Genomic DNA, 12,106 nt, shown 5'->3' with positions numbered 1-12,106 from the left:
TGGTGACACGGCTTCCCTTCTGCCCCCTGCCCTCTCGATGAGCCTCCCTCTGCCAGCGGGCTCCACCTCCTTGACAGGTGTTCACTGCACACCCACTGTGTGCAGGGCAGAGGGGGCAGGGGCCACAGGCTCCCAGAGACCAGACTCCTGCAGCCTGTGGCCTCCACCCACGGCAACGCCAGCACCCTGGACTCTTGCCCAGCCCCTGATTTGGAATGTTCCCCGGTAAACCATCAGTCACATCTCCTGGACCCAGTGCAGGTGGGGACCCCGACAGCAGCTCTGCTGCCCTGCCTTCTGGGGAAAGGTGACACGGGGATCCTCAGTCTTGGCTATTGACCTCTGGGCAGGACCCCATCTGTGTGGGACGTTTAGAAGTGTCCCACCATCAGTAGGAACCCCCAAGAGTGACCAAATGCCTCCACACTGACCCATGTCCCCCAGGAGATGGGGCCACTCTGGAGGGGCAGGGGCCGGGTCCCCCGTCGCAATCAGGATGGGCCAAGTGGACTGAGTTGGTCCAGATGCTGACCAAAGTGACTGAACCCAGGCATGCCAATAGCTTATATTCTCTGGAACCAGGCTTCCAAAAATGTCAAAACTCGGCACTCACATGCTATCCATAACACAGCATGAGACGCAAGCAAAGGCCCAGGGTGAACTGGCCGGGGGTGACCTGTGCGAGCTGGACAGAGCAGGCACTGCTGAAGCCCCAGAGGTCCGGAAGAGGTCCAGCAGGAAGATGACGACTCTGGCACGGAGCCTGGAGGGCATGGCCTCAGCTTCGGGAAGGCCAGGGCCAAGGCAGAGCTCACAAGCAAGTCTCCCGGGCCAGGGTGTCAAGGGGGCCTGAGCCGGAGAGCCAGCCCTGCCGCTTCCCCGAGAAGGAAACTGCTTCTGATTGGAAAGCTGGAACCAGACTCGGTCCCCCTGCAGCTGCTGAGACACCACCCCCACCCCACCCCCCACCAGGAGCTGCTCAGGGTCTGCAGGCCAGGCCTCCGGCAGGGTGGTGGAACAGCCCTCCTGGCATCACAGCACAGTCACTGCGGACGGCCCACGCCCACCTGCCCGCCCCGCCTGCCACTCAGGCTTCTTGCTCGAGATGTCATGAGTCACCTTTCTGTCGTTCTCTGAGGAACCACACATGTCTTCTAATGCTTTCATATTAAAAGTCTGTGTGGATCCCACATCACACTCATATACAGGCCATGTGAGGGCTTTTGGTACAAACACACGCAGGATCTTTGAAACGCTGTTGGCTCAGGATCCACCCCAAGCTGCCTTGTTGAGTTTTCTTCGAGTCTGTGTCTGGGAGGTGCAGGTCTCACATGCCCATGGGTGCTGAATGATCACAGGGTGACAGGCCCGTTTCTTGTGGTGGGGGGGAGGTGGCGCCCACTGGGTGATCTGGCAGACTCCATCACAGAACCTGCTGGGAACACTGAACTGCTGGATGCAATCCCGGAATTAATGTGGAAACCACCTGGGTGGGGGCAGGGTATCGGGCCACCCAGTAGGCCTGGTGGGCTCGGGGGACCCCCTGGGCGAGGCAAGGTTGCTGTCATGACCCTGCAGGTCCTCAGGGGAGGCAGGTGGGGGCACAGGCAATGGTGTGAGGCCAGCAGGGGCTGCCCAGTGAGATGTGAGGGAATCTGCTGTGTTTGAAGAAAAGCTGCCGTGGCCGAGAGGTCACCCTCTGTCCACTCGTGGCCCCACTGTGAAGGCCCATGATGGTCACCTGTCCACACTGGTGTTCACTAGAAATGCTTATCCCAGATCTGCCCACGTGTCCCCTGCAGCAGAGTCCAAGCCCTGGGCTGCCGTGTCCAGCTGCTCCACTCAGCACAGAGCTTCTAAAATTCCACATGCTTTTGAGGAGGGAAACCTAGCTTCTGACCAAAACAAAGGAGGTCAGGTTTTCCTCCCAGTGAGCATCCTGGAGAGATGTGAATTCGGGTTTCCAGTGTTTCCTGTTTTGTGCTTCAGGGCACGCACACAGATACGGGGCCTTTGGGCTGGGAGCCTCACACGCAGACCCAGAGAGAGGCCGCTGCACCTGGAGCGACCACTGCCCAGCACGGGACATCCGGAAGAGAGGGCACCCACACACCTCTTCCTGAACCAGACATTCTTCCTCCAGCCTCAGGAGTTCATTCCACAGCAAGTCGGGTCCAAGGCTGGTGGCAGGAAGGAGCTGTCACGGCCCTTCTCTTATCCTGTGTTTGGCGGCAAAGGTGGGGGGCCCACCTACTTGGGGGCATGTGTAACCCCGGGGAGCCACCATGCCAAACCTTTGAAAGGTTCATTGGGATCAGGTCAGCAGCTGGCACATGCTCCCGGGGTCAGTGTGGTCCTTCCAGGAGTGCCTTTCATGTCCCCCCGATGCTAGGAGGCCAGTGTCCATGCAGCTCTGAGCTTCTGGCGCAGATGTTCCCCTCTGCCCGGCCTGTCCGAGTCAGTTCTCAAGCTGCCATCTGACATCCCAGCTGGGCATCTCCTGGGAGCCCTGGCCTCGTCCTGGGGTGGGGGGGTCCCTCATCACACGTGCTCTTGGAAGGAAAGAGGGGAGAGGGCGTGAGCATGGAGTCCACTCATTCTCATTTTGGTGGCAGAGACTGGTCTTCTCAGGGCCCAGCACAGTGAAAACAGGGTTGAGAACGCCTGCAGGCAGTGCACACTGGACTCTCAGGTCTGCGGGCCTGGATTCCTTAGCAAGCTGTGTCCCGCATCCTCCAGGATGGGCCTCGGGGGCAGGCCTCGGGAGTGAATCTGCTGCGGCACCAGGCAGCGGCAGGCCGGGAATCACCTGGGTGAACAGGTGGGCAGGCACGTTGTGTGGGTCGTGGTCACCCTCCCCTGACAACCCTTCTCAAGGGCGGTGGGGGGGAATGGGGTTCAGAGAGGTGAGGACACTGGCTTCAGGCATGGAGCCGGCTGGCGGGACCCCAAAGGCCCTGGCAGCCTGAGGCATCTGCCAGTGGGAAACCGAAACCAAAGGCCCTGTGTGCGATACTTTCCCAAGGCGGGGAGGGAATCATGTGACGTTTGCATGGGAACTGTGAGGTGTTCGTCTGCACAAAGGTCTGGACTTGCCGGAGAGCCCCACCCCAAGGGCTGTGATGGAGGGAGATCAGGGGAATGGAGACAGGGTGTGTGGGGGTGGACATCATGCTCCAGGCTCTCTGCTTCTGCGGACATTTGGAAAATCCCAGAATCAGCAGAGGGCAGGGCAGCACGCCAGAAGGGAAGGCCTCCACTCGGGGTTTCACCAGCTGTGCACTGGAAGCACCTATTTCCTGGTCATTGAGCCAGCTCATGCAGAGAGCCAAGTGCCCAGCCACCCTGCCTGCGTGACCCGAGCTTCCTCCACGCTTCTCCTTCCCTCCCAGCAAACTCACCCGTGAGCGCCAGCTCCGGCCTTGCAACCTGGGCACCTGTGGGAATTAATCATAAATGCTCAGGGTGGGGTAGTGAAGCAAAGCATCTCTGAAGACTCCAGGGGCCCCATGCTCAGTAGCCCACGACTCAACCCTCCTCTGGCTTCCTGAGGGGCTCCTCAGGCCACCCTGAGTCTCAGGACGAGACTTTGTAGGAGGTCAGGCGGGAAGCACCTGGAGAGGTTTGAGGGCTTTCATGGCCTGGGTTCCAGGGCACCAGGCGATGTCTCTAGGAGCTGGAAGCTGGCAGTCAGGGGGACACCCCAGGGCCACAGGTGGAAACCCCTCTCGTCAGGCGGGCCTCCCACCATGGGCTGGGCCCTGAGTCCAGCCACGCTCCCCTTCCTCGCTCTCCAGGGGGTCTCGGCAAGTCCTGACTCTTAATAGGACCTTCGGGGATGTCCGCTGACCTCCACCTCCAGGCTGCCCTGGGGAGACTGTGCTGGGCCTAGGCCAGCCCTCAGCCCCTCTCTCTGACCCCTGGGTTCTTCCAAGGTCCACACTCTTGGCTTTCCTGCTCCCACTGTGAGCTCTGCTTGTTTTACGTAGTCAAACCCCAGACTTTCTGTATCTGTCTGAGTTTGGCCAGAAGGCCTTGAAAGGACTGGAAGGCAGCTCCTTCCACCTGACCTCCACATTAGTAGAGTCCACCATCCTCCCCCAAACCCAGGAGACTGGCCTTCTCTTCGGGGGCAGGCAGTGTCAGGATCTCGGAGGCTGAGATCACACCCAGGAGCGTGCTGCGGCTACCATGCTCACGCTCGTTAGCACGGTTAAACTGCATGTCCTGTGAAAGTGACACCTCTCGGAGCTTGTAAACATCTTGGGAAAGGCGGCCCCACACCCCAACAACACAAAGGTGCGCTGTCCACAGCACAGGCTTCCCCATACCTGTGTAGCTTCTGGGCGGACACCTGCTCCTACACAGCCAGCCTGTGGCTAGAGCCAGGGCCACGATCACGGCCAGCACGACAAGGACGCTAAGAACCGGCTGGGGTTCTCCCCCATGGCTGCCATCGATCGGGTCCTCTGTGATGCTGTCCTTGGTTCCCGTGAATGTTTCTGCAGGAGAGGAAAATCACTCTGGGCTTATAGATGGGGAGGAAAGGGGGTTTTTTTCATCCTGAAGGACTGGGCTCGAAGAGAAGCACTGATCCAACAAGACTTCCTAGAGGTACTTCGTGGTTTTTAAGCTATAAAGCTGATGGAGACAAAGGTTTCCTCTTTCAAGTGAGTCTTCATCTCTTCTTGGGATGCCCCTTCTCCTCAGCCCACTGTAACCCCAGTGATTCCTAGAGGTTCACACCTGGGGATGGTGTGGAGGGAAGCATAATCTTCCTGGCTTTTTAAACTTTAATTCTTTCTAGCTTAATTGCTGGCTTAAAAAAAAGATGGTGAAATTCACATAACATAAAATTAACCATTTTATAACCATTCAGTGGTGTTTACTAATTTACAAGTTCATGAAGCCATGACTGCTATCTGATTCCAGAACTTTTCATGCCACAAAGGGAAACCCTCTGCCCACCAGCAGTCACTCCCCACCCCCACCCCTGGGCACGCATGCGTGTTCAGTCACTAAGTTGTGTCTGACTTTTTGCAACCCCGTGGACTATAGCCCGCAGGCTCCTCTGTCCATGAAATTCTCTAGGCAAGAATACTAGAGTGGGTTGCCATTTCCTTTTTCAAGGGATCTTCCTGACCCAGGGGTTGAACCTGAGTCTTCTGGGTCTGCAGCATTAGCACTGCACCACCTGGGAAGCCCTTCCCTCCCCCAGCCCCTGGCAAACTCTAATCTACTTCCTGTCTGTTTGGGTTTACCTATTCTGGACATTTTCTATCAGTGGAGTCATTTGCTATAAGGACTGTTGTGTGTGACTTCTCCCACTGAGCATCATTTGCATGGCTTATCCATGCTGTAGCATGCTCAGAACTTCACTCCTTTTCATGGCTGAGTAACACTAATACCTTGTGGATGGACACTCTGTGCTCACCCCTTCGTCCACCTATGGACTCTTGGGTGTCCCCACCTTTTGGTTACTGTGAATAAGCTCCTGTGAACATTCACGTACAAGTATTTGTCTGAGTCTCGCTTCCAGAGCTCTTGGAACTGCTGGATCACATTCTAATCCTGTGTTTAGCTTCTTGAGGAACCAACAGACTGTTTTCCATGGCGGTTGCACCACTCTGAATCTGCTGGAAGTGCAGGAGGGGACCAGCCCCCCTGTCCCAGTGTCCCACCATGGTGCCTCCTGGGGAGCGGTTCTCAGGGGCAGACAAGCAACACCCTCCCCAGGCAGCTTGTGACAAGTGCCCCGTGTTTCCCCAAACCTGGAGAAGCTACAAACCCAGATGGTGGCAAGGCCCCCCATGTGCCTTAGAACTACCCGGAAGCTTTTCGACACATCCTGACACCCAGTTAGCCCAGAGGTGCTGATTCAGAGGGTGTGGGCAAGCGGTGAGGGGGGACAGGGGTTCCCAGGTGTTCCCCAGAGCAGCCAGGCTGAGACCACGACCCCAGGAGACCCTCCTGCTCTCCTCTCATCCCCACTCCCCTGCCTCCGACTATCCTGCTGGGACGCAGAGTCAGAGGAGGCCTTTGGTGCAGCCAGAGGACCGCGACTGCTGAGTCACAGGGCTGCACCTGTATTCCAGGAGAATGCCCGGGCCAGACCCTCCCGGCAGCCAGCGTGCTTCTCGGTACCAGGCAGGCTTGGACCCCATCCCCCAGCTCCTGCCCTCCTTCTCCAGCATCTCAACCCTGCTGACAGGGACTCACAGACCCAGAGAGCCTATGGCTTCTACGAAGGAGTCACCCGCCCTCACCCTTCCACGGGGGGGCTGTGTGCGGTGGCTGGGCCCAGCCGGACCCGCTGGTGGAGGAGTTGTTCTTGCTTCTTAGGGGGCACATGTCCAAAGAATGTGGAAGGGGGCCATGCTGGATGGGGCTTCCATCCCAGTGCTGCTGCTGCCTTGTTCTGAGATTTTCAGAGCCTCAGTCCCCTATCTGTGAAATGGGTCACCAAAACTGACCCCGAGCACCAGCCAGCTCCTGCCCTCAGCATGGTGACACTCTCACCTCCCCTCCCTGCCCCACCTCTGACGCCGATGCCCAGTCTCCTCACAGGGGCTCTGTCTCCTGCCCAGTCACTCCCGGCCCGGCCTTGGGGTGGGGTCAGCATGCAGCCCCATGGGGGCCCCTGGGACCTCACCTGTCTGGCCGCTCGTCAGGTTCTGGTGCAGCAGCACATTCTCAATGCAGCAGCCCACGTTGACATGGGGGGTTCGCCCGATTCTCAGGACGCTGACCACATCATACAGGCCCCGCGCGTTCAGGGACACCGTGCTGTTGTGCAGGGCGTCATCCAGCACGCTGTTGTCCGTCTTGTTGATCCAGTACACATTGGGCTGCGGGTAGCCATTGGTGGACGTGCACGTGAAGGTGAGCTCCTCGTCCTGGGACGGGCCACTGACCACAGGCATGCTGTAGTTTGCTGCAGGGAGAGAAATGGGCCGAGGGGTGCCAGGTCCTGAAGGTCAGGAAAGGGAGGACACATGCCAAGGGCCAGGGCAGGGGGGAGGCAGCCATTGAGCCTGTGATGCTGGAGCAGGGGCAGGACCAAAACTGTGGTCTCGTCAGCAGCAAGGCTTCGTTCTGCCCAAGAGCCACCCCCCAGGTCAATAAGGGGGCTACTGAGTCTGGTGAGCAGTGACCGGTGCCCACTTCCTGCCCCAATGGGGCTGGCCTCATTTGAGTCCCAATCCCCCATGTCCACTGAATGATGCCCCGAGCAGCCTGCTGAAGATGCTTTCATCTTCTGACTCTCCTGACCTCATTTAGTACCTTACAGCACTGGTTCATCAAAAAACCTAGTTTGGGGGGCTTCCTTGGCAGCTCAGTGGTAAAGAATCTGCCTGCCATTCCAGGAGACGCAGGTTCGATCCCTGATCAGGGAGGATCCCACCTGCTGCACAGTAACTCAGTCTGTGAACCACAGCTACTAAGCCTGTGCTCGCGAGCTTGGAGCCTCAACTACTGAGCCCACCACTGAGCTGCAACTACTGGGCCCACACGCCCTAGAACCTGTGCTCCACAACAGAAGAAGCCACCAAAATGAGAAGCTGCACACCACATCTAGAGAGTACGCTGTTTGCCACAACTACAGAAAGCTTGCATGCAGCGATGAAGACCTAGTGCAGCCAAAAATAAAATAAGTGAATAATGTAAAAGAGTCTAGATTGGGTTGAGCTGGAGAGTTCAAGGCAAAGACAGCAAGATGGGGAGCTCCCATATGGAAGTAGGCAGCCTCGGATACTGGAAAACAGTCTCAGGAGTTGAATGATCTTTGCTCCCCTCAGCTGTACACACAGTTAAACACCAGACCACAGAGGGTTTTCTTTAAGGGAACACACAGGTGAAAGAGCCACAGGAAATGGGTCTCACTGGCACTTCTTCCTGGACATAAGGCTGGGATGAAATCAGCTCGGCAGCCTCCTCTGTCTTACCTGCCACGTGCAGCGTGACCGTAACTTCCAAAATCTTTTTTAATTGCAAGGATATCTGAAACACCAGGCAGATGAACTTCTGCTCGTCCTGGGGGGTGATGTTGCGCAGATGCAGAGAGAAGTCTCCCCGCTTCATGCTGTCCAAGGACAGCTGGGCCCGGTTCTTGTAGTGGTTGTCGCTGTGGTCGGCAGAGCGGTTTCCGGACAGGTAGTAGGTCACCACGGAGTCGGCATTCCCTTTGCCCGCCATGCTGATTTGCCAGTAAACGTAAAGGTCGTTTAAATCGAAGCTGTTTTCTTTAGGGTAAATGCAGCGGAGCCGGACGTCGCTGCCCACCATCGCTCGCACTTCTTCTTGACTCTCTGCAACCACCCACAGAGAACAGAAGTCATCTTCTGCACCTGGTCCCCAACTTTGAGGGCACCCTATGGGGGGCGGGGGGGGTGGAGCTGCTGAGTTGCAAGACTCATATTCCAATTGTGACTCATGTCAGTAGGAAAGGAATGTGTTAATAAGAAGCACATAAGGAAGCCGAAGTTTCTTAAACATTTGGACCCTGGCGGTGAACTGGAGGGCCGGGCCTGGTTTCCTGTGATCACGTGGGAGGCCAGCCTTAGGAGGATCAGGCCCTGGGGCACCGGGACTGCTCCTCATGGTTTCTGCTACTTCTTGGGATTTTTATAATGAATTCAAAATAAAAAGGTTAAAAAAAAATTTAGACATTTTGGAAAGAAAGCATCAGCTTCTCAAATCACTGTGATGCTTCTCGTGCTCCATCAGTGAAGGCCCAGCAAGGCTCTGGGGTGTTCCAACCACAGGAACGCCAGCAGGGAAAGTGGCCATGTGCCCTGACCCATTCCTCTGTGGGATGGAAGACCAGACAAGGCCTTGGTCTCCACTGGGGTGCCACACCCCATTTTGTGCTCTCCTGGATGCTGGTGGCTTTGGGGAGCACAGGGACTGCAAGAAACAGGAAGCCCAGCTCCTGGCTCCTCTGGGAAGTGGAGGTTCTGAAACACTTGGGGGGAACTGCACAGTGCCTGCCCCAAACATGAAACAAAACGAAACTTTGGGGGCTGGTGGAGCACTCCCCTTAGTGGCGGTCAGTCCCACACATTACTCCAGGCTTGGGGGCCCAGCTTTCTCATAAGGACCCCTGGAAAAGCAGGCAGGCCTGTGGCGAGGACCCCACTGACACCTGCCTCCACCCCCGGTCCTACTGCTCCGCGCTGAAGAGCTGGGAAGCTTCCCCAAGAGCGCCTCCTGCACTTACCGGCTTGCAGACCCCAGAGCAGCAGCAGGAGCAGTCCAGGACTGGGAAGAAACAACCAGAAAGCCAGGTGAGTCCTGCTTCTTCCAGACTAGGCGAGAGCCGGTTACACATCATCCAAATGGGAATACCTCCACAACCAGCCAGCCCGTCAGCCCAGGGTCCTGGGGGCAGCCAGGAACTCAGGGAGAGGAGCCAGGGCCGCAGCCTCCCTGCCCAGCACGGCACCCCCCTGCCAGAGACCAGCTCTGTGTTAACAGAACGCCCCTCAGAGCAATTTTGAGAGTGTGATAAAGGCTATCAAGAGGGGTCACTAGACCCTGGGGAGTGTGACTTCGCATGGATGGGGTCCAAGAAACTGTATAAAATCAGAAAAAAAAACTTTCCCTGCATTTGAGATTTGAGAGACAGAGAAGATGTAAGATGCTTGCCTCCAGGCAAGGTCAGAGCAGCCCCAGGACAACCTTCCGAAGGAACACAGTCAATCTGGAACCAGATTTGGTGGCTCCACCCCAGCCCGTGGGCAGCTCAGCCCTGGGGGCCAGCAGATGCGTCTCAGCGCTCCCAGGCTCCTGGCACCTTCAGTCTGGGAGCCTCTGCACCCTGCACACCCCAGCTGTGCCCCCTGCCTCACCTGTCACCTCCCTGCCCCTGCCCCAGCCCACAGCTCCCTGGGTCAGATAGGAGAAAGCACACACAGGGCTACCTGCTCAGGGGCATGGTGGCTGGTGGCTGTGACATCCCAGTACTTTTACTTTCTTTTCTTGAAGGAATAATCTTTACCTGCATTTCTAACTAGGGAGACTAAGTGGTGGGACCGATGGGACGGTGGGGGGGGGGGGGTGGCCCGCGGGGGGGTCTTCTGGGTTGTGTGGTGGGACGCCTGGGGATGGGGTACCGCACCAGCTCATCAAGAGGGGCACAGGCTGCCTATTCTAAGACTTCCCTGAAGGCAGTGTTTCGGCCAAAAGGGGGGGGCGGTGGGAGCAGGGGGCGGGTGGTGGGGGGCAACCCAGGCTTGGGGGGCGGTGGGCACCAGCCCGCATTGGAGGTAAATGAGCGACTTTGGCACAGCGCGGTCACGCCCTTCTTTCCTCTGGGTAACCGCTGGGACAGGGGAGGGCAAGGGGGGAAGTGAGCGTGGGTCGCTGCGTCTTCTCAGCTCTCCGCTCTCCCTCCCTCGGCGGGGACTCGGCCCGAGAACACGCAGCGCAAGGCCACCGTCTTTCGCGGCCCTCCCGCCCGCGCGTAACCGCACCTGCCGCGGCCCAGCCCGAGGCCGCCCCGCCTCCGCTGCCCCGCCAGGCGACCGGTCCCCGGCGAGAACTTAGCTCCCCGGCGCCGCGCCTCCGCTCCGTCCCGCGAACCTACAGGACGCGGCCGCGGACACACTCACCTCCTCGGCCGCATGGTGGGGGCGGAGATCCTGGCCCGCCCCGGAGATCTCTGGGCGCTAGAGACCGCGGCCAGAGAGAGGTCTCGGGCGGCGGGAGAACTCCGAGCACGGGCGACCTCGGGCCGCGGGAGCCCTCGGAGCCGCCGGCCAGCACTTGCCGAGCTCCCGCCGCGCCTCGGAGGCTCTGGGCGCTGAGCGGGTCGTGGGATGAGCACCAGGCAGAGATCAGCCTGGCCCCGCCCCTGGCCCCGCCGCTTGCCCCTCCCACTGCCTCGGCCAGGAGCTGTGGGAACCGAAGCGTGGACACTGACTCACCAAAGTTAAGCCCTTCCCAGGCAAGGGTGCAAGTCGGGCCCCGAGGGTAGCAGGCCAGGGGCTCCAGGCCCGGCAAGTTGAGGACAGGGAAGGCCCCATGGAGGAAGGCAGCCAAGGCCGCTGCGGGAGCGCTTGCCTGGCTGAAGAGAGGCTAAATGCTGTCCCCAAAAGTCGCGCAGAATGTCCGCGCCCCCAAGTGCCTGGCTTCCGCCTACGCCGGCCGCCCCACCCCTGCGCTCTGAGAGCCTGGCGGGGCGGGGCGGGCTGGGTGTCAGTCTCCTGTCCTCCTTCCCCTTCTCGGGACCCAGTCAGTTCCTCCAGGGCGAGGTGAATTGAGAGCCCCATGACTGTTCAGGAACGAATGAATGAGTGGCCGGAAGGCGGGAAGGCAGAGGGCCAGGCTCCATCTTCCAGTCCAGTCCTAGGTCACCCCCTGCCCCCAGCCCCCAGTCTGGCTCCTCTGTCCTTCCTCCATCCTGGGCCACCTGCCGCAGCACTCAGTTCAGTTCAGTTCAGTCCTTGTCCGACCCTTTGCGGTCCTGTGGATTGTAGCACACCAGGCTTACCTGTCTGTCACCAACGCCTGGAGCTTGCTCAAACTCATGTCCATCCAGTCGGTGATGGCATCCAACCATCTCATCATTTGTCATCCCCTTCTCCTCCTGCGTTCAATCTTTCCCAGCATCAGGGTCTTTTCTAATGAGCCAGTTCTTCCCATCAGGTGGTCAAAGTATTGGAGCTTCAGCTTCACCATCAGTCCTTCCAATGAATATTCAGGACTGATTTCCTTTAGAATTGACTGGTTTTATCCACTTGCTGTCCAAGAGATTCTCAAGAGTCTTCTTCAACTCTACAGTTCAAAAGCATCAATTCTTCAGCACTCAGCTTTCTTTATAGTACAACTCTCACATCCATACATGACCACTGGAAAAACCATAGCTTTGACTAGACAGACCTTTGTTGGTACAGTAATGTCTCTACTTTTTAATATGCTGTCTAGGTTGGTCATAGCTTTTCTTCCAAGAAGCAAGCATCTTTTAATTTCATGACTGCAGTCACCATCTGCAGTGATTTTGGAGCCCAAGGAAATAGTCTCTTACTGTTCCGACTGTTTCCCCATATTTGCCATGAAGTGATAGGACCAGATGCCATGATCTTAGTTTTTTGAATGTTGAGTT

The 12,106-nt window shown here is 57.9% G+C and overlaps 1 protein-coding gene across 3 annotated transcripts; it reads right to left on the bottom strand.

The window, feature by feature from the left end:
* Nucleotides 1-546: 546 nt before the first annotated feature.
* Nucleotides 547-11,134, bottom strand: ICOSLG (inducible T cell costimulator ligand). Of its 3 annotated transcripts, none has more exons than XM_043874787.1 (7): nucleotides 10,614-10,888; nucleotides 9,221-9,261; nucleotides 7,947-8,309; nucleotides 6,653-6,934; nucleotides 4,332-4,502; nucleotides 3,402-3,437; nucleotides 547-2,552 (listed from the first exon to the last, which is right to left on the bottom strand). In XM_043874787.1, exons 1-7 carry the CDS (start codon nucleotides 10,625-10,627, stop codon nucleotides 2,542-2,544), a joined length of 918 nt encoding a protein of 305 aa, XP_043730722.1. In that variant the 5' UTR covers nucleotides 10,628-10,888; the 3' UTR covers nucleotides 547-2,541. The 3 variants fall into 3 exon arrangements, with proteins under 3 accessions (XP_043730722.1, XP_043730721.1, XP_043730720.1); XM_043874786.1 differs by lacking the exons at nucleotides 547-2,552; nucleotides 10,614-10,888 and adding exons at nucleotides 2,559-2,809; nucleotides 10,929-11,134; XM_043874785.1 differs by lacking the exon at nucleotides 547-2,552 and adding an exon at nucleotides 2,559-2,809 and having other exon boundaries at nucleotides 10,614-10,897.
* Nucleotides 11,135-12,106: the final 972 nt, after the last annotated feature.

Source organism: Cervus elaphus, chromosome 19 (assembly GCF_910594005.1).
Source record: "Cervus elaphus chromosome 19, mCerEla1.1, whole genome shotgun sequence".
In the NCBI taxonomy this organism is placed as follows: Eukaryota; Metazoa; Chordata; class Mammalia; order Artiodactyla; family Cervidae; genus Cervus; species Cervus elaphus.
The sequence above is the reverse complement of the archived record's forward strand: the minus strand, read 5'-3'. Positions and strand labels throughout refer to the sequence as shown.